The sequence below is a fragment of the Typha latifolia genome, chromosome 15 (assembly GCF_019914945.1).
Source record: "Typha latifolia isolate L0001 chromosome 15, TyphaL0001v2, whole genome shotgun sequence".
Classification (NCBI taxonomy): domain Eukaryota; kingdom Viridiplantae; phylum Streptophyta; class Magnoliopsida; order Poales; family Typhaceae; genus Typha; species Typha latifolia.
This window is the reverse complement of record NC_133100.1, coordinates 4,315,160-4,337,725: the sequence shown is the minus strand read 5'-3', so window position 1 is coordinate 4,337,725 and position 22,566 is coordinate 4,315,160. Positions and strand designations below refer to the sequence as shown.

The 22,566-nt window shown below is 38.5% G+C and overlaps 1 protein-coding gene across 3 annotated transcripts in view; it reads right to left on the bottom strand.

The window, feature by feature from the left end:
• Positions 1-20,500, bottom strand: part of LOC140801808 (F-box/WD-40 repeat-containing protein At3g52030) — a 54,429-nt gene extending 33,929 nt beyond the window's left edge. For 2 of the 3 annotated variants that reach the window (XM_073157106.1, XM_073157108.1), the window contains exons 1-4: positions 20,262-20,500; positions 17,407-17,604; positions 16,165-16,219; positions 7,780-7,878 (exon numbers count right to left, since the gene is read on the bottom strand). In XM_073157106.1, coding sequence (XP_073013207.1) covers positions 7,780-7,878; positions 16,165-16,219; positions 17,407-17,576 — 324 coding nt within the window. In that variant the 5' untranslated portion in view covers positions 17,577-17,604; positions 20,262-20,500. The remainder of the gene's footprint in view (positions 1-7,779; positions 7,879-16,164; positions 16,220-17,406; positions 17,605-20,261) is intronic. The other variant, XM_073157107.1, reaches the window with a different exon arrangement.
• Positions 20,501-22,566: the final 2,066 nt, after the last annotated feature.

The following is a 22,566-nucleotide window of genomic DNA, read 5'->3' as shown; positions in this document are numbered from 1 at the left end:
TACCTAATTCGTGGAATTTGGCCTCGTCGGCAAATCTGGCCGGCCGGCGGCTTCGGGTCGCAACCGCGTCGTCACCGGAAGCTTCGTGCTCCAAGCCGGTGTCGGTGATGTCTTCTAGGGAGCCCTCGTGGCTCCGATTGACGTCGACTTCGGTTTCGGCCGTCGGTGGTGAGTTCTCCACCTTGTAAGGACGACGAAGTAAAGAGAGAGAGAGAGAGAAAGAGAGAGAGAGAGAGATAGAGAGAGAGAGAGGGAGCCGGTCGTGACCCGCCGCCGGCAGAGTCACCGACGACCACTCTCTCTAGTTTTCTCCCTTCCTCGTGTCGGACACGAGAGAGAGAGAGAGAGAGAGAGAGAGGGAGCCGATCATGACCCGCTGCCGGCAGAGTCACCGACGACCACTCTCTCTAGTTTTCTCCCTTCCTCGTGTCGGACGCGAGAGAGAGAGAAGAAAGGGTGGGTTGGGCTCGGGTTTAACCCAAGCCAACCCCCTTTTTCTTTTAAATTCGGGTTGGGTTCGGGTTCAGGTTTGGATTTCGAATCCACAAACCCGACCCGAACAATTAAATTGGATGGGCTGCGGGCTAAACCGCAGCCCAATCCATTTTCTCGGCTCGGCCTTAGCCCAGCCCGATTAGTTTCTTTTGGCTGAGCTTTGGCCCAGCCCGATTAGCTTCATTTTTTTAGAATGGGCCGGGCCAGCAGTAGCCCAGCCTAATCCAATGGGTAAATTTAAACCCATTTTAGTTCTTTTTAGTTTTTAAATTTTAAAAATATTGTTATTATTCAAATTAAAATTTTGATTATTATTTATTATTTAAGGTGGTGATTTTTAGTACGTGAGCTAGAGATTTGAGATTTCGGTTGTCTTACCTAGACTCAGGTGAGTGGGTTCACTCACATGTTTATTTTATTGTATTTCGTATCTTAGTCAAACCATGTAAATTTTCTGTGTGCAATTTATTTAATTCACCCGTACGTATAAAAATTAAATTATTGCAATTTCTATGTGCAAATCTATTTATTTCATCCGTACATGCGAAAATTTAATTGTTATATTTTCTGTGTGCATTTAATTATTATATTCAGTGCATCATCATTCTTCGTGCAAATATTAAAATTTGTGAAAAGAAAAATGAGACTAGTATTGGTACGACTTAGAGAACAGTCCCGGTATAAAATCGTTTGCGATTTTCCGTGGTGACTCAAGTCTATCTGGAAGTCCAGGGGAAAGTCCTAAATTAGATCACTGCGGTGACTTTTTTAGGTGATTCTGGCGGGGTTAGGGAACAGTCCTAGGATGAATGAGAAAATTTCCTAGGTGACTAACTTTTCTCCAACGGTTAGAGGAAAAGACAGAGTGTGTTGATCACAAGGTGATACCCTCTGATGACCTTAACTGGATCAGCTATAAAGAAAAGTCCCGAGCATCATCTCGAGGTGACTTCTAGTTGATGTGGATCCACAGGGTTTAGACCCATTGAGACATATGACAGTATAAATATCAAAAGATGTTAATATGTTGAAAACGTGCAAGGTTATAAGTTGTGACATCTCTCTATTGTTATCATTATTATTAATTAGAGAGCATGCCTATTGCATATTGTTATGGATATTGTTGCTTTTAGTTTAATTTATTCATCATTAATATGAATTAAAAATTATTTGGTTTCGAGTGGATTCTACTCACTGAGCTATAATTGTTGTCTCATGGGTTCTATTGTTTTTGTATTTGTTTATCTATTTCAAGTAATAGTCAGCGGGACGACTGAGCGAGATGTACCTGGACTCCACCTCCACTTAAGATTCACCTATTTACCTATCCGCTCTTTTAGATTTTATCTTTTAGATTAGAAGTTTTATTCATTTAGTTTAGAGACTCAAAAACTTTAACATTGTTTTATCTTTATTGCAATTAGTTATAAAATTTAATAAAGCACATTCTCATTTTATTTATTTATTTTGCCATTGTACACGTAGAGAGTATTAATAAGGCTTCGTGCATCTCAAGCCTTTTGAGATGCATGACCGGTCATGATTCCTATTTTGGGTCGTGACAAATTCACTATGCTTCCCTCACCTTGAACTCAAGGTGAGAAGTCTAGAAAGCGTACCACACTTGTCATCTCGACTCCCACGTCACCTTATCGTCCAAGCCACTCCACTAATATCCCCGTTTCCAGCGTCCCTCTTGGCGTTGTCTTCGTCTCGCCGATACATTTAGTTAGGGTCTTTTCTTATTGCATTAGTTGTTTATTTTCAATAAAATAAAATTCATGTAGGTTGCGTTCGAACACGGAAGGGATCGCGTTCAAACGCCCTTGTAAACGTCTGCATCAGGTTCACAAAAACAGAGAACCCAAAAGGTGCGTTCGAACGTAATCGGGTGCGTTCGAATGTCTGCATTGCGTTCGCACATACAGAGAACGTTTTTCGTGTGTTCAAACATGATAGGGCGCGTTCGAATGCAATCGGCGAGATTCCACTAAGATTAGGGTTAATTATTGTCATTAGGGCTTGTTGGCTAGCCTCTATAAAGATGTGGAAGGCAACCAACTATTGGATTATTGATTTCTTGCCTCCTATCTTCTCTCTATTCTCTCTACCCTAATCTCCCTCCTCTCTCTTCACCAACTTACCACCTCTACCATTGGCAAGGTCTCTTCTAACTTCTAATCTCCCTCGTCTGTCGAGTCCTCCCTCTTTTTTGGGATCTCGACCACTTCTTCCCCTTCGTCTTTATCACTTAAAGGATGAGCTTGATCCCTCTAGAGATGGTGATGGACGTGCTCGAGGATTTAGAGAAGGAGATCAACATGCACAAAGGTTCAGACCTAAACCAAGGATCTTTTGCGAACCCGACAATGCTATTCGGGGGAGAACCGCACGTTTGGACTTTCCAAAATTCCAAAGCGGTGATTCAACGGATTGGGTATTTCAAGTTGAACAATGCTTTGATTGTTAAGGGATAGCGGAGGATGCAAAAGTCCAGATGGCAAGATTTCACCTCCAAAGAATGGCATTGCATTGGTATAGATCGGTTATTCATGGTGGAGAATTTACCAATTGGGCTGACTTTTGTAGAAGGATTACACGTAGATTTGAAACAGCGGCATATGAAGATTTTGCTGCCATATTAAACAAGATGGTTCAGAGGACGACCGTATTGGAGTATCAAGCTAAATTTGAAAGAGTTAGTAGTCGTTGTGAGCCACCTTGGCCCGAACCGACATTAATGAGCACATTCATTTCAGGGCTGCGGGATGAGATACAGGCGAATGTTCATGCTCTTTGTCCTACCACTCTTGAAAAGGCCTTTGAGAAGGCCGTAAGGATGGAACAAAAACATAAGGCTCTCAAGATAGCAGCAAAAATAAGTAGGGGCAACCGAGATGGGTGGTTTGGTCTAGAACGCCGGTTGAAAATTCTGCGAATTCAAAAATAGCGACTGCGAGTACTAAACCACGACCTCTTTTGAAACCTTCTTCCGATGTTAGAGGAGCCACAAGACCCCATGTTCGAACTCTCACACCTGCCCAGGTGGAGGAGCGTAGAGCAAAAGGCCTTTGCTTTTGATGCGATGAACGTTTCACCCCCCATTATCGGTGTTCTAAACCGATCTAGAGTGTAATGCTCATCGACGATCTCGAGGAGGACAATAAGGGTGTTGGTTATGGAGAGTGTTCAAATGAGGTCTATGAGGAGGCCGTTGAGGAGGGCGCGAAGGAACATATCCAAGCTGAAATATTGATGCATACATATTCGGGTACTTCCGTGCCGATGACGTTAACTCGTTAGAAAGCATTGTGTGCACATCCTCATCAATTCCGGGAGTACACAATTTTCTAGACGAGAGATTAGTGAGGAGATTGGGCTTGGATGCTGAATCGGCCATAGGGTTTGACGTTGTTATTAGAGACGGCACGAAGCTTAAGGCAGAGCTTGTGTCGCCGGGTCTATATACGGGTGCAAGGACACAACATCATTGTGGACTTATATCCATTGGCGCTATGAGGAGCGGACATTGTCCTAGGCACATAATGGTTACAAAGCTTGGGACCTGTCTCTTTTAATTTTCGAAGCATGTGGATGAAATTTAAGCAAGGATACAAAGATGTGCGGCTTGATGGCGTTCGATCTCCGTCGATTCCTGCGATGCAGTCGATGGTAGGGTTGCCATATGCGAGTGATTTGGCCTATCTTCTTCAGTTAGGACCAGCAGGAGATGAGCCTCAAATGAGTCCAAATACTATCATCGAGTTGTCTAATTTATTAGACAAATTTGCTAGACTGTTTGAGGAACCAAAGGAGAACGGCGAACCACCGCATAGAGATTGTGCCTAGGGCTGCACCAACGAATGTGAGGCCATATCGGTATCCACATGTGCAAAAGGAGGTTATCTCTAAGATGGTAGCCAAGATGTTGAAGCAAAGTCTCATTCAACCAAGTCATAGCTCATACTCATCGTGCATGCAGAGCACGTGCACCCTCCTCTCTCAACCCCTAAATTTTTTTTTTATTGGTTTTGACACGTGCTTCCCGTGTCAATAAGGATGTGCACACACTGTTTTTGGACGAGCCCGTCCACCGGTAGGGTCTTCAGGGTGCTAGTGCCAAAGTATGCATGCATCGAGATCTCAGCCTGCATATCCTCCACTATCTCCTCAAGCTCCTCTCCGACTACCTCATCTGTGACATCCCCCTCACCTTATCGTCATAGTCGTCAATCAACATGACACTGCCCGTAGCCTTGGTGCAACGATGCCCTAAAGTGTAGCGCTCGTCGCACCAAAAGCAACCCTTGGCTCGTTTTTCATCCACTTACGCTTGTGACAAGGATTGGCCCTTAGGTTGCATGCCTCCTCCTTTGAATATGATCGTCCGTCTCGGTGTACCCCACTGCCCAAAGGTGGATGCTGGTGGTCTTGGTATGGAGATGGAGCCGCCGGGTGTGGGCCGTCCACGGCATATACCGACTGTCTTTCGACATCCAACTCGTCCTCATAGCCCATTTCAAAGCAATTTACTTCTGTTCCATCCTTATGGCAATCTCAAAGGCCTCCATCAAAGTCCACGGCTGCATGGAATAGAGTCGACTTTTATCTCCTCGCTTAACCCCGCCAAAAAGTGCTCTTCGACGCTTCTTGCGACCACTTTGGAAAGCAATAACTAGTAAGGCGCTAATTCTTCTTGATATGCTGTCGTGGTAGTCTTTTGTGTCAATTTGAAGAGTGTAGCACTTAGACGTGATATCAAGCGGGCCGGGGCGAGTTTGAGCCAGGCTTTTCGGGCCAACCGGACTTAAATAGTTGTTCACGGTCCGACCCACCAATCACTCGGGCCGGGCTTGAATATTCTAACTCGTTACCGCCCACTAGCCCATTAGATATTGAGCTTGAGTTGATTATAATGGCTTTAACATAATGGGTTAAATATAAAAAATATTATATTTTATTGGGTCAAGTTTAATGGGCTTATATGAAGATATTGTAGTTATCTTTCATAGGAACATATACTTATATATTGATATATAATTTATTAAATATCTTATGTGGGACTAAAAAATTATAGGAATATGCATGCACTATGGGTTGGATCATAGATGACGGTAGTGGATCAGGCTTTCGGGCCAGGCTGGATGGGCAAAGGCTTAGCCCATGCCGCCCATTTCGGGCTTAGGCTTGGGCTGGCCGGGCAGGTTTGAGCCAAATTTGGGCGGGTCAGGCCTAATAATCATGTCTAGTAGCACTATAATTTTCATATTCAATAGTCCCAAACTGTCGAGCTAAAGCAAAAGTAAATATCATCCAATTGTCGAACGATTGGTGGGCGTGTACTAATTGGTACCAATGTAAGGCTGCATCCTCCAAATGAAAGCTCACAATAGATATCTTAGCTTCTTCCAGCGTGCCATGACATGAAAAGTACTGTCCCAGCGCAAAAATCCAATTAATAGGATTACCTCCGTTAAACCTTAGAAATTCCAGCCGAGTGGGCCGTCCGCAGATGCGCGCCCATTGTCTATTAGGTGCTCCATCCTCACCGCCGGCAAATGAAGGATGTGAATCTCTAGGCCACGAGGCATCCTTTCCTCTTCCTCACGAGCAATTTCACATTCATCATCATATGGCCACGCGGCTCCCGATTCGTCCCTGCCTTGATGGTTCTCAGTTCTTCCTCCATCTACGCCATGGTTCAGCCCAGGTAGAGCCTGGTATAGTTTCCTTGGACTAGGAGGGTTGGGCAGCAACGCGTCCATCTACCTAAGGAAAATTCTCGTCGTTGGTGGAGTTTGGTTGGCCGCCGGTGTAGCTACGGCGGGCTCCTCCGACGTCAGTCATCCCTATGATATCATTTGGATCTCCTCACGTAGGGACTGTACAAAGGCATCCTATATACGCTGCTGGTGGTTTATCATCCTTTGTTGTTGATCCATCATTTGTTGGATAACCGCTACAACATTAGAATCGAGCGGCGTGGAAAGAGGGGCACTAGGTGTGGTGCTAGTGCTAGCGTCGCTGGTGCCACCCACGATCGCCAGTGCGCTTGGATTTAGGCCTGAGTTGACATCCATCATCCCACGCCTCACCATTGACCTTGTGTTAGTCATGGTCCGAGAACAGGTGGCTCTGATACCACTATTATGTTCTTGGATTAAGAGGAGATTAGGTTGGGTATTTGGATTGAAGATAGCTCTTTGATGATGGTGGAAGGAGATGAAGGTGGGGTGAACGTGGAAAAGGAGATGCGTGCGAGTTAGAGAGAGATAGGACGAGGAGGGAGGAGTCACTCCTAGAAGAAGTAGGGTGGCAAATGACGAGGGGGAGGAGTTTAGCCGGTGTTGGCTAGGGTTGATGGAAAGGTTAGGGCACGAGAGAGGAAGGAAGATAGGGAGAAATAAGATTCATTCCAAAACTAATTCAACTAGGGTACAATCTACCATACTTAGAGGCTACCCAATTGACCTAAACAACTAAAGGAAATCCCTCATCACAAAGCATTCTCACCGTGGCGCATTCGAACGGGCCAGAGGTAGTTTGAATGTGCAAAATGCGATCTCTGTATATGTGAATGCATATAGGTGTTGCAGCGCGCAAAACTTGTTCTCTGTATATGTGAACGCGTGTAGGCGTTCAAACGCGAGTCCCTAGCGTTCAAACGCGAGTCCCTAGCGTTCAAACGCAACCCGACAGCAAGCTATATTCTTCAAACAAAATTTATTCCTTCCAATACAACTTGGCCCAGCCCTAGTTGTATCAGTAATATTTGGGATAGCTTCAGAACATAAACAACCATATTCTCTTGATCAAAAGCTTCACATTTTAGGGAGGATCAAATGTCATTATAATATATTGGATAAAAATGGACTCCCCTAAGTGATTCCAGATCCAGACATTAAAGGGAAGAAATTTAGTGAATTCTGACTTCAGTGGATGATCTAGATATGATTTCAATTAAGAAAAGTTTTATCAGATGGCTCACCAGTAGTCCAAAAAATCTCTCCTACTCAATGTGATCCCATATTCAGCTACTTATTTTTATACAATGGAAAACATACATGTGCTATTATGTCATTGTTAAATTCAATCTATGAAGAACAGCAAACCTGCTACTTGTCATGCAAATTAAAAAAGAAACAGTTCCGATTTCTATCAGCAAATTCTATGCAGGCCATACCAAGAATAAATGCTAAGTAATGATGTAAGAATGTACAATCATAAGAAACAGGTATAAGTGAAATATAATAGACAAAATCTTGCACCAGATAACCAAGTTACCTTATTCTCATCAAAATTAAAATCAACTAACGGGTTCATATCTGGAGCGCAATACTCATCCACATATTTGCAACTTTCTGCAGACCACAGCCGGAGAACCTAGCGCAATTCCAACAGAAAAATACCAGAAGACACATGAGAAAATGTGCGCTGCCATGGAGAAAACAACTTGAAGATGTCTTCACTAAACAACAAAAAGTGATCGGACAATATTAAACCAAAGCATATGACTACCATGTCCAAATTATATGAGTCCACATAATTCCAACAAAATGATGAAACAATATGAACCAAAACCATGAAAATGAATTGAACTCAAAAATACTATAAATGTTTAGAAGATCATTGTGTAAATACAGAGAAAAATAGCAAGTGTGCAATATTTGTCGCATATTATAATGCAACATGATTTGAGCATCGTATACCTCAATTTTATGAAATACATTATTTGGGCATGCATGCGTGTGAAATAAGCACAGTAGATAAAGCTCACACGGCATGCAAGAAAGAAATAAAGATACCGGATGGAAGGCAGCCACCTCTAATTGAATATAGGGAACTTAAACAAGTTCAATGTCAAGCAGGAACTAGAAGGAGAGAACTTCTTGTGCAGCAGTAAGGTTCCTCATTCCGTGCTTTGCATGTCTCTCTCTTTTTAAATTTATAAAAACTGTAATATACTTCATGGATCTTCTGGAAGATAGCACCAAGGACTAGGATCTATAAGAACATTTCTGCAAAACAATTTCTTACATCTTGTAGAACATTCTAGTTAAAGAATCAAGTTCAGTGTTCCAAACATGATACTGAAGATCCTGCAGTAACACATATACCTAAATATGTACTTATATTATACTATGCATATATCAACAATATGTATAGAATAATTTTTAGTCAATACTCTGACCTGAGAAGAACAGAACAGCATATTGGTTGCCATGGTCGTGTCCAGCACATGTTAGACACTTGCATATGTTGGACACACGAATGTTATATACCTGTATTCTTTTAGTTATAAAAAGAGAGGATACACTATGGACACAAGAAAGATATGCACAGGCTATTTGAAACTATGTGCCTCTAAAGCATGGATACTTCATTTACCCCTCCATACCGGTATCTAGTATGACCCTATGCAGCTCGGATATGTATTGGATACGGCTGGAGAAGTATCTGAATTAAAAAAGAATTAATTTCAATTTTTCGATACAACTTTGATATGGCTCTGATACAGCGGGATACAGCATCGATATGTTTTTAAGTTATTTAGGGTTTAGCGGGTTAGGTTTGCAAAAATATGGGTTTCAACCAGTTAACCCATTAACAATTAACATCAAGGATTGTCCTGCTCATGCTGGCCAATTGTGCCATGCAAAAAGAGGCTCCACCGTCAACTTAAGGAGATCTTATCGTGTCGTAGTCGTCGCCACCGTCAACCTTGTTGTTGCTCCACGCCCCTCTTGCCTTCACTCGACGAGAGAAGAGCATGCCTTAGTCGTCAGAAGGAAAAAAGACAACCCAAATGGGCCAAAATAACTAGCGGATCCTTTTATGTTGATTTGTTTGGGTCGTCTTCTTCCTACAAGGACGCGCTCTTCTCTCGTCAAGTGAAGACGAGAGGGGCGAGGGAGTGCCACGTCAAGGGTGATGGCAACATTAGTTGCTTACAGCAATGATGATAGCTTCATAGTGATGGCGATGGCTTCGCAGTGATCCATACGAAGCGCCACGTGTCAGTACTATGCCACTGCAATCCTCAACTAATATGACATGGAAAAACCCTTGCTTCCTCCTCATACAATGAAAAGACCTAGCTTCCTTCCTCACATGACGACTGATGACAACTTCAATGATGATAAGAAAATTGAAGCCCTTCCTCCCTCCCTCATGCAACAACGCCACTCACTCTCTCTCTCTCTCTCTCTCTCTCTCTCTCTCTCTCTCTGAGAAATTATATTTTTTGTATTGCAAGTGTTATTTATACTCTCAACCTTGCTCTAAAAAATATATGTGCAACAAAGAATTCTAATACAAATGAGGAAGTTTTATCTGTGCAGTTGAACATCAATTGTCGCAGGGAATGTTATGTACATAAAGACCTTCATAATGCAACACTTTATGCAACTTGCTATTTTAAAGAATTTGTAAATTTAAACATGTTGTTGCAGATACACGATTTGCCTCAGTCATTGTAATGCTTATAAGATTCAAGTGGAATTATCATAGAGAAGATGATATCAGGAAAGCACAATTTGTAAAGGAAAAGGTCCTTGATAATGTATGGCAGGACAAGATGGATTATATTTCTCATTACGAGATGTTAACGATTGCCAACATCAACAAACCTTGTCTTCACTTAATTTATGAGATATGGAATACAATGATAGAAAAAGTGAAAGCAAATAAATACAGACATGAAGGCAAAAGGGAAAATGAGTCAGCATTTTATTCAGTTATGCACAAAATTTTAGTCGATAAATAGGATAGAAGTAATACACCTCTTCATTGTTTAGCACACTAATACAATAACCTAAATAATTTACATATTTTCCTTTAATTCTTTTGTGTTACTTAAATTAGAGTAGAACCAAACCACACTCCTCCACAAAAACTTAGAGACCTCTAGTATGAAAAATAAATATTTAAAAATGTTCTTTACAAATTCAACAAAGAGAAGAATTGTTAATGATGAGTATACATGACTCCATTGAAGATAAGGAAGTCCTTGAACCAAAGCAATGGTGGATTATCCATGGTGCTTGTGCACCAATTATTCAAATTTTAGAACTCAAGTTATTTGGACAACCTTGCTCATCTTCATGTTGTGAGAGGAATCAGAGCATCTATTTATGAAGAGAAAGAAAATTACCCCACAACAAACGAAAGATCTAGTGTTTGTGGATAGAAATCTTCGCCCTCTCTAGGAATTTGCTAGAATAAGAAGGAGAGACTAAGATATGGGATGCTAGGGAGATGCATTTGATTAGTTCAGCTGAGCAAATTTGCTAAAAATTGTGGAGTTTTCATTTAATGAACCAGATTCACCATGGTTCCAATTTCGGCCGATACCGAGTGGGATCAGCCAAAACGGATCAGGATCGGCCCGATCCTAGCCGAAACCAACTAGTTTGCTAGTTTCTGCTGGGGTTTCCACTGATACCCAATCCGTTTTGGCCGATCCCGCTTGAAACGAGTGGGAACGGGTCAAATCCGACCCAAGGGACATCAATAACTAATGTCCCCCCACCTGCCTCTCTCTCTCTCTCTCTTCTCTCTCTTTCTCTCTTTCTCTTCTTTCTCATCTCTTCCATCGACGACCGAGTAGATATCCGGTGACCTCGACCTCTAATGACGCTCTCTGACGAAGATCCGACAACCTCAACCTCCAGCGATCTTGGGTGAGTTTTTTTTCCGTTTCTAATTCCTCTAATTCCCTCTCTTTCTCTTCCTGCGGTGAAGCAACAACAGGTGTTGCGGCACACCTGTAGCAGCATCAGAACCTGAGAGAAAGAGAGGGGGGAAGGAGAGAGAGAGGGGTGGAAAGAAGTAAAGAAAAAAATTAGAAAAAAACTTGAGAGGGTTTTATTTTCTTAAATTTTATATTAATTTTTGTTTATGTTTTTTAGTTACAAAATTATAGTGAAAAACATAAAATATTTCATAACACTCCAATTAAAGTTGTTGCAGTTATATCTCATAACACTCTAGCTGAATAGTAATCTTTTTATGGATGGGAGAAAGCACCAAATTTGACACCAATAGCAAAAAAATTTACGATCAAACTGTATTTTTATCACAGTGTGAAAGAAACTAGACTACTTTTTCCTTAATCTACACTAAAACATGTAATGGATTAACAATGAAAAGATTGGAAAAATTAATTTTGTCATTATATTATGAGATTGAGGGAGAAAAATTTAAGAAAAAAGGCAGAAAATGAGCAACTAATTAATTATAAACTATATTTTTGACGAAGAATACCCTTTGACTCTATGGATCAAAGAAATAAAGAACAGATTATTAGATGATAGAGATAACCGTGATTAAATAAGATATTAAGTGAGACCACTAGCACACTCTGTGCCAAGTGCCGTGCCATTACTAACATGGCAAGTGCCGGACGACACAACAAGTGCCTACCGGCACAGTCATCCATGAGTCACACAACAAAATCCATATAATATGACTAGTATAATGGAATCACTTTTTAGAGCATCAAGACCTAGACATCATTATTTACAAATTTATGGTGATTATGAGAATGAAGACCATAGAAATTTACGAGTCAGCTCAATATTTATCAAAGTTTTAAATTTTGAATAAGTTAATATATTTTTTAAGTTTTTAGGCTTCATATGTGAGTAATTTTTATTATATTATTTTTCTAAATTTTTAGAAATTTTTTTGTATTTTTAAATAATATTTAGAATTTTATATAATTAAAAAATAGTCCAATCCAATATGAACGGCTGATACGTACCATTTTTTCGGACAGCCGATACCAATCCTGATCCGCATACTGGGAATAGGATACCATTCATCCCTCTTCAAGTATACCCTAGTCCACTAGCACATTAAATTAAAGAGTTCTTTTACATAATTGCAATTAAGAACTTGCAAATCTCTATTTCCCTTTTTCTCTCTTTCTATCTATTCCAATGTTGTGAAAAAGCACCCATAATATATAGCAATATGTAGTATGCGAGTGGGTACGCAGATGCATATTCAGTCTAGCAATAAAAATATTAAAAATAAAGTACATATAATTTATCTATACAGTGTATTGAATATTTTAGCATAACAAGCTAATAAATAGGTCAAAGTTGCAAAGTAAAATATTATGACCCAGCTTGGAGAGGACTGAGATTGAGTCTTTTTATTTATTTTCTGCACTTAGTTGAGTCATGTTACTTGGTTTAGTTGAGCCATGTAATTCTGCATTATTTGTGTTTGGGTCTCTTTAGTCATAGGACCACTTAGCTAGCAGGTCATCGGTAGCCAACCAAGTAGTGTGTTGAGCACCCAAAGGAGTCACCAGTGAATATTGCCCTAACTTTCCTCCTCTCTCACTCTCACCTTCTTCTTCATCCAATCGACGGTGCCCCAAGGACAGCAGCACCACCAACTCTCCTCCCATCCTCATCAGTCCGGACCACCTCACATGAGGTCGAACCTCCCCTCTCCGCTCTCCCTTCTTTCTTTAGATCAGATTTTAGCTCCCTTCCCCACTAGCTCACTACCTCCCAAGTATCTCACTTGAGCTCATCAGCCACAGCCCTTAAACTCCACTAGTGATGTGATCTGGATCGGATTGGATCACCTCAAAAGACATTAGACTCAATGGATCGAGTTTAATTATCATATTTATTATGCTTATGTGTTTAATTTAGTCTTAGTAAATTAGAATTTTATTTAATTAGCTAAATCTAACTATGCACAGTTTTGAAAAAATAATAAGAAGATATTTATCAGATGTCTAAATATTATGAAACTAATTGGATAAGATCGGCAATATCCTAATCTAGAACTTTTATATTCAGAGGTTTCTTAGATTTCGATTCTATCTATGACAAAACGAAGAATTGATCCGAGAAAGATCAAAAAGACTGATTTAGCTAAGTTCATTAGTTTCTTAAAGACTTATGTTTTATTCTCTATAAATAGAGCCTTATGGCTTGCATCTTAGGCATACTTGGAATGAAAGATTAATTGGCTTTTGCTCTTGCATCTCTGTCCCCTCTCAAATTGGTCGCTGACCTCAATCTCTCTCCTCCCTTTTTACCAACCAATGTCGTCTCTCTTGTCGGAACTCTTGTCGAAACACTCTCGTCTAGTTTCTAATCTCCCTAGTCCGCCGATCCCCCTAGTCCCATAGCTGGCCTACTTCTCCCCTCCCTCTTCATCTCATTTTCACCATCTCTACCTCCCGTATGATTCTCATCTTTATCCGCTACTATATTTGTAGACCAATCATAGCCTTCAACTATCCATCACATCCGCATCCATAAGCCACCACCACCATTATCTACTACCAAGCCATCTCAATCAACTACTTGGCATCCACTGTATTATCATCTCCATCCGATACCTAGGAATTCGGGCCACCACCCATGGAATCCGTACAACCAAATTAAGACCTCCATCTCGTAGATCCATCATTTCCCAACCTTTTGTAACTATTTAACAATATCTCAAGATCTACCTAGTCAAACCTCACAATCTTACATTTGTAAGAAAGTTCTCTTCTATAGCAACAATATATCCAAATTTAAGAGGATCTAACGAGTAGATCTAACCAAATCTTTTAAGTTCCATTATAAAATCAGATGTGCAGCAGCAGCACCTGGTGAAGTAGCACCTAGTGCTACTGCAGCTGTGGTGAAGCAGCAATAGCAGTAGGTGCATAATTAAAAAAAATGAGAAAGAAAGAAATTAGAAACTGAAACAAAAAACTCATTCGGAGGTCGAGGTCGTCGGATCTTCGTCGAAGAACCTCGCCGGAGGTCGAGGTGAGATCTACTCAGTCGTCAGTGAGAAAAAGAGACAGAAAGAAAAGAGAGAAAAAGAAAGAAGAAAGAGAAAGAGAGAGGTAGGTGCGTGGGGAGACATCAATTATTGATGTCCCCCGGGTCAGATTCGACCCGTTCCCACCCATTTTGGTCAAGATTTGCCAAAACCCTATCCGAAACCAGCCAGGTCGATCCCACTCGAGATCAGCCCAAATTGGGAACCTTGAACCACACTCCCAAGCCTCTACTAACCTAGTCGCAACCCTCATCGAGCTACCATTGCCGCTGCCACCAGCCCGGTCATGACAAAAAATCATCTTCATAATATTCTATCAACTAAGGATGCTACTCTTTAATCATATAATTACTTAGTAAATATTTTCAAGTATGATAAATTGCAGCAACAAAATTAATCAATAAAAGACTATTATAAAGCATTATAGATATCCATTGCAACATAGGAATCAATATGTGATCAATATGCAACCATTAACAATCAATATACAATTATTGGTAGTCTATATGCAACTACTGACAATCAATATGTGGGCGCATGTGCATATGCGGTCAATATACACGTGCAATTGGCCTCATATGCGGTCAAACTGTATATGAGGATCGCATGATGTATTTGCGGGGCAATTGACACACTCCACCGCCTATGCAGCTGCATAAGCAGTTTATATGGCCATTTTTCAAAACAATGATCTATTCTCTTTCGCTTTAAAATATTACTCTGCCTTGTTTTCTCTCTTAATCTTATACCTTTTTTCATTTTTTTTATTCATCCCTATCAGAAGGTCCATCATTAGCTCCTAGGAAACCTACTTTGTCCTACATCATCTATCCTCTTTTAAGCATGGTTCGCCAGATCAACCGATCCAAGCCCGATCCGAACTATCTCTCTCTTTCTCTCTTTCTTCTCACTCTCTCTACTCTTTTTCTTTCTTTCCCTCTTTCTTTCTTTTTTTCTCTTCTTACCATAAAACTATTGTTTCTCTTACGGAGAGATCTAGCTCCGACAAACTCCGGTATATAATTTTTTAATTTTTTTCTTTATTTCTCTCTCAGTTTTTTTCATTTCTTCCACTCTCTCCCTTTCTCTTCTCTTTTCTTCTTCTTCTTCTTCTTTTTCTTCTTCTTCTTCTTCATTGCACCATGTTTTTTCTTTCATTTGTTTGATTTTCTTCCACCTACTCTTTTTCTAATTTCTTCTTTTCAATTTTTATTGCACCATATTTTTCTTTCTTTATTTTCTTATTTTTGGTAAACTTTTTCTAAATTTTTAGAAGCTTTCCTACACTTTTAAATAATATTTAGAATTTTACGTAATTAAAAAGTCCGATCCGTTCGAGGCAACTGATACAGCCAATCTGGCCAATACATATCATTTTTTCGGAAGGCCGATCCCGATCCCGATCTCAATTTTTCGAACCTTGCTTTTAAGTTATAGTAAACTATATACATTTTAGATGTATTAATAAATATATTTATTTAGTGTCAGACCCTAAATGTATTATATCCTATTTCTTTCAAGATTTGACGTATCACCTTGTCTGAATAGTGTTGTATCCCATGTCAGTGTCCATGCTTCATAGACTATTACTTTATCAACCTACAATACATGTTTTATAGCTCATTTATTGCAGGGGGAACAATTAAAAAGGACAAAGAATAACGTAAATGTTGTTTCTAGTGGGAATTTCAAAAAAGTACAAACTATTGTATAACTATATTAACATAACAAAATTGTATGATCAAATAGATGAGATGACAACATCTAGCGAGTATGGAATAATAAGATTCAGCTTAACAAACCCTTTCATCTAGAACAACAAAATACAATAGAAAATTGTAGTTAAAATGTCATGTATACCTTGTCTCCAACTCCAGTTAAAATTGAGCCTCTCTTCATGCGACATATACTAGCCCTATAAAAGAGGATGAAATTATTAAATGGGCAATATTATGCCACTCTAATTCTGTGTTCAAGTAAAGCATAGTAGAAATGGTCTTTATTATTCTTTTGACAAGGAATAAATTGTGTTTGATATGAGACTTCCGTTCTTATATATCTTTGCCTTGAAGAGATTACTACGTAGATTAAGAAACTAACTAGCAGGGATTTCCTTACTACATTAAATTAAGAAAAACTTACAACACGGATTTCTTTACGGTCGCATACCATGGACACCAATGCACTAATGGCACACACACAAAACAAGCATGAATTAGGATAGATCTACGTGTCTCTATTAATTGAAGACCTATTCTCCCAAACAAGAAAATCAGCATGGATGGAATATCAGCAAGAAACTCACACTTATTAATGTTTATCCATTATACTATGGTGCTTGAAACCAAGAACTGCTCGCTCTTATTCTAGCTCCTCACTGGCATTTGCCCACTACTACTATGAAGAACCCCAAATGCTATACGGAACATGTCAATATTTTGGAAATCTCAATCTAGTTATCAATTGGACTTGCTCAAGTTTGTCACTCTTAGATAAGGATTGCCAAGTATGTCCATTTTGCAAAGAACATCTCGGAACCTTAAAACAGGGTGTGCCACAACTGGTTTATGATCGATCTCACAGATATTTCAAGACAAAGGGGATGTTTCTTCCCATCTTCCTCTCCCATTAGCCATTAGCTTTTGATAATAGTTTTGCCTTCATAAACCTATAATTTTCTTTTGATTTTTGCCATTACTAATTTAATAGCAATTCTACAAAATTCTTGAAGAACCACTATGACATATACTTATAGGACATCCATCTAACAATATAAAACAGATGACATGAAGAATTTCCCTTCTGCCCTGATAAGGGTCAAATCTGATACCTACATCTAACTTATACATCTGCTTTTGTATTGCTACTAAATTTATGAAGCTTATAGACTTTATGGAAGTGGTAGCAGACAGCACTTGCACAAGCTCATAGAACTGTGTATACATACATTAAGATTAGCATATTAAGTTTGAACAAGAAATAAAACAAGCAAATACAAAATTCTTTTATGCAACTTCCAGACTGACCTAAATTACTTATAAAGTTACTAATGAGGATATAAAATTACATTTACTTGAGAGATGATAATAAAGAGGAGCATACCTTACACGATGACCATCCCACTGATGAACTTCAGTGGAGCCACTAAGAAAGGCTGATCTGTGTTCATCCATGGCTAGGTCCTCTAGATACTTCTTCATTAATGTTTCTGATGGGACCGACATATTAGAGCTACTAACATGTGGATTCCTTTTGTAATATAGATCCCTCATCAAACAAGATGTGTAGATGATCCTGTTCCTAATAATTAAAATTAAAAGAAATTATTTATATTTGATTTATTAACAAATCTGCAAATGCATCTAAAGAGGTTTCTTTCTCTGTGAAATGATGCGGATTAATCAGATGTACAATTGTACATACAAAGGCTCATATTACCCTTTTAAGCAAAACGATATAGTATCAGAAATATTAGTGGAATACCAAGTAGCAATGTCAACATGTTGATGTACTAGACATGTTTTAAAATCTCACAGATTGACAAGGGCATAGCGATAAGTGCTTTTTGTTGCATGAAGAACTGAGATAAGGTTTGCTATCCATTCCTTAAGCCAACCAGTCATTAGGATATGTCGCGTTTAAGAACGATACATTAATGCATGTTAATTTGACTAATTGAAGAATGATACACCAATTGAACAACTACCAAATGTACAGCAAGACATTGTTGAAGATGTACTTGATGTCAAAGGTCATGTTGAGAAGAGGCAACAAGTGTAGGTGGTTCGTGGTGAAATGATTGGGTAAACCCGTTATTACTAGTATATAGATTGTTGAAGAAGAGTTGAAGAAATTGATCTTGAGATGTGCAATGAGACTATTAAGGTTTCTTCATCGAAGTCAGGCTTTTCCATCTGAGGAATTGATACTAAAGAATAATCTAAATCGAATGTATGCTTATTTTATTAAGTTTTTCAATATTTTTAAAATAGATAAAAGGATCATAAGACTAGCATGTGATTCTTAATGAAATTGGATGACTAAGTTTTATCTGATCTTTGCAGATGAAATTGTAGGATGCTGCTAATGCATATAGCCTCTGGGTCCTCGTCATGTATTATAGCAGCTATTCTGAATTTTCATATCCATGCCTGTAGATTTGAGGTTTTCTAGAGCTTAGGCTGATTTTTATCATTCCTACCACGTATACAACACTCTTTATACTATTATTTGTCCTTTGACATATTTTCTCCACCTTGCTATGTTATATATAAAGGAAACATTGTACCTGTAATTGATAGTCCTCTGATTATCAATATTAAGTTCACAACATCTACATATTTAATTAAGAACCTTAAATTCTCTTGGACATGGTAAGCCAAACTTTTCATCAAAATTTGAAGGGAATTACCGTAAAGAATTTCCGACATGGAATACCAAGAGTACTATTCTAATAGGAAAGAGCATCAGTTTGTGTAAAACTGGTCTTAGATGTTCTTAGACTCTCTCAATGTGTTGATGGTCATTGGTTAAACTCTCTCAATAGTTCTTAGAAGTTACTTCTTCCTTCAAGTTCACCAAAGAACTATTGGAAATTGCATTTCCAAAGCTTATAGATCATTGGATCTATTTAAATTGTCCTTGACAAGGTCTTAAGAAACAACTAGCTACGAGAGGTGTCGTCATCCAAGTAAAAAGAAATGACAACTCTCATTGATTCCCTTCATGCTTCGAGGGGAAGTAGAGGAAATTTGACATTCACAGAGCTTTAGCTTTCCGAAGTCTTCATCTTGTTTTCATTCACTTATTAAACAAGGGAATTGAGTGAGAAAGGTCTCTCTAACAACATAGCGAGAAAGCTTAAAAGCCTTAAGTCATTCATGTGGTAGATTTCTAACTTCATGACTCACATTAATGACTTGTGACAACAATTAATTTTGTGCGATAAAATGCAGCAGCTTTTTGCATGTTTTCTTTAGTTGCTTAAATGTGGTGCAAGACGCACATATATAGACAAAAATTGTTTGATCGATGAATAAGAGAATTATGTTTATTGATGGAATTTAAGGGTTGTGTATGTGATATGCATGGCCATCATACATGCTAAGTGGATGTGGAAATGGTAACAATTGTTTTCACTTTTGATAACCCAGAATAAATATTTAATCGACCATTTTCTTTCTCGAAAAGAGAATAAATTAGCTGCAAAAACTAAGTGTAGACCATAACTTCAATATGTCTATTGACTTCCACTAATAACAGGTCCTACAACTCAGCAAATGTGTTAAGCATGCCAATTAGATTTCATTAATATTTATTCCTAAAGAATGACAAGATTATCCATGCGGACATTGCATGCAGTGAAGACCAAGACAAATTGTATGAAACCAGATAAATACAGCTTTTATTTTGAACAACATGTTTAAACCATATCAACAAATTCTTATATATTTGAAGCCAAAGGTTGAATTCGGGGTTGTGCTTCAGCGAAGAAGAGGATAAAGCCAAATTTATGCAGATCATTCTACTTCCCGAACAATAAAGGTGATATTTCTAGAGAAATTCATTTATTTGTTTAGCTTATTTCTCTTCCACCATCCTTGTATTTCGAAGATTTGTCATCGTTACACCTTGGAGATGAATAGAGTAGTAGTCAATCATCTCATCTTCTCCAATTGTCTTCACCTCCTGTTACAATCCTATGATCAACGTGAGACAAGTGAAATATTGATCCTATAAACACGATTCACTCAAAGAAGCTGCCGTTTTCAACGCTTTCTGCAACTTAAAAGATCAAAAAGAAAAGGAAAAGAAATTCAAGCATTCACCTCCAAAATTCGGACCAAACTGAACTACCTAACTTAAAAGAGCTCCTATTTCTCATCAAGAATGTTCCAAACAATCAGGAATCTTAAAGCTAAGAGAAAGGAAAAGAAGAAGGATGGAGGGTGAAGTACCATGATTTGCAGACGGCGGAGCAGCGGACGAGATCGAAATGGTCAAGCAGGGCAAAAATGGCGCAGAGGAGATCGGTGCCAAGCGAATGGACCGGAGCGCCGCTGGCCGCCGCCTCTGCTGCTGCTCGCTTCCATGCTTTGGCTCTCTTTGGTACCGCGTTATACGGAGTTGATAGTTTTTGACCAAGATAGGCTTACAAAATTATTAACGTTCTGGTTCACCTATCAAACTTATCATTAGGGGTTTTCTTATTTTTTGGGTTATTTGTACCGAAAACTTACTTCTTTTTCCATTTTGCAAGCCAAATCATTTTCAGTTTTCCTTTCCTTGCACTTGAGTTTTTCCTTATTTTTTTCTTTCAACTTTGCCCTTTTTGTACTCGAGTCTCTCATTAAATGCCGTAGACAGAGAAAGCAATATTTTTTACGTGAAGGTGATTGACCGGACATTGTAGGAACGAATTGAGTTGCTTCTTCTTCTTCCTCTTCTTCCGTCAATTTGTGCATTTGAAAACTTATCTTCATCATCTTGTCTCGCCCTTGTTTATTCATTATATTCATAAAAATAGAATATTTATCTAACCGTAATGTGAGGGTTTTGTTTTAATATAATGGTACTATTATTTTGGACGATAAGAAGAGATACTTGCACTATGAGAGCGGTTATATTGTTCACGGAAGTATAAACAGACAATACAGTTTGTTAAATTTGAAGAAGAAGTTCTCCGAAGTAATGTGAATCCCTCTAAGTGAGTTTGAAGTCTCTTTGAAGTATCTATTCCTTTCAAATAACCACGATATATTTATCGATATCTTCAAAGATATTAATGTTGTAGAGATGTATGATCTATCACCGTTATTCTATCGAGCTATATAAATTTTTAGAACGAGGAAAGAGAATAATTTATCTAGATGAGTTAACATTTTATGTTCATGATTACATTGAACATATACAGGAAAATTACTTTTTGCTTACTTTAATAACAACATTCGTAATTTAGCTACGAATTTCATAATTAAACTACGAATTTTGCTATAAATTTTGCAATTAAACAACGAATTCAACTACGAATTTTGTAATTAAACTATCAATTATCTATGAATTTCGTAATTGAACTATGAATATAGTACTACAAATTTAGCTACGAATGTCGTAATTGTACGACGAATTTAGTTACGAATTTTGTAATTGAACTATAAATTTTGTTACGAATATCGCAATTTAGCTACAAATTTTCTTAATATTTGACATCGTCTTGTTATTAATGTTATTTTAGGACAATCTAGATGAAAAATTCTATGAATGAGCACCCGCTTATTGTTTCAAATGTTCCAAATCCTAGCAATATTAACTTGGATACTTCAGGGACTTGGATACTTCAGGGGCAGAAGGATCATCTATTCTCAATCATCATACTAATCAGCCCTTCAACCTAATGGATAGTATGTACCCGACAGTGAGGTTAATTCTCCTGTACGTGATTCTGGTAATATTTTCATAGCAAATATTATTGATTCCCATGACGACAATGAGAATCTTGGTGAAGAATTTGCTATCATTGATTGTATTGATTCGGTCTTTAAATGAGGAAACAAATCGCAATCTTCAAGAAGAATTTCCTATCTTTGATTCTATTAATCCATCTCTAACATATGAAAGTGATGTGCCGACAAACTTGTGCGTCCAACCTTATGGTGATAATGAACATATTTTAAGTATTGTTAATTATGTAGAATCTTATTTAGAAACCCCTAAAGCTAAAGTAGCATAATATATCACATCAGATGATCTATTTACAAGACGATGTTTTGAAACTCATTAGAGTTTGCAAAAGCACTGAAATTATTTTTTATCAAGCATAGATTTGAATTAAAGCCTGTTAAAACTAACCCTTAGAAGATTATTGCCCGGTGTAGTTTAGAAAAATATCTATGAAAGATAAAGGCTATAAAGATAGCAGGTGTTGATACATTCAGGTTAAAGTATCTTATTGGACAACACGCATGCAGCAAAACCATATTTAAGAGGGATCATAAGCAATGTACGAGTTTATTCATACACGATGAAGTGTGTGAGTAGGTGCTGAAGAGTATCGAAGCATACACACCAAAGATGATTCAAGTTAAACTACATAAAAAATTTGGTGTTCCAATAGGTTACTATAAGGTATATCGCGCTAAATGGAAGGTAATAGAATAGATCTGTGGTAGCTATAAGGAGTTATACAAGTGGTTGCAAGGCTACCTCCATAAACTTAAAAAGAGGGATCCTGATACAGTAACTGAACTTCAATGGTCTGATTGT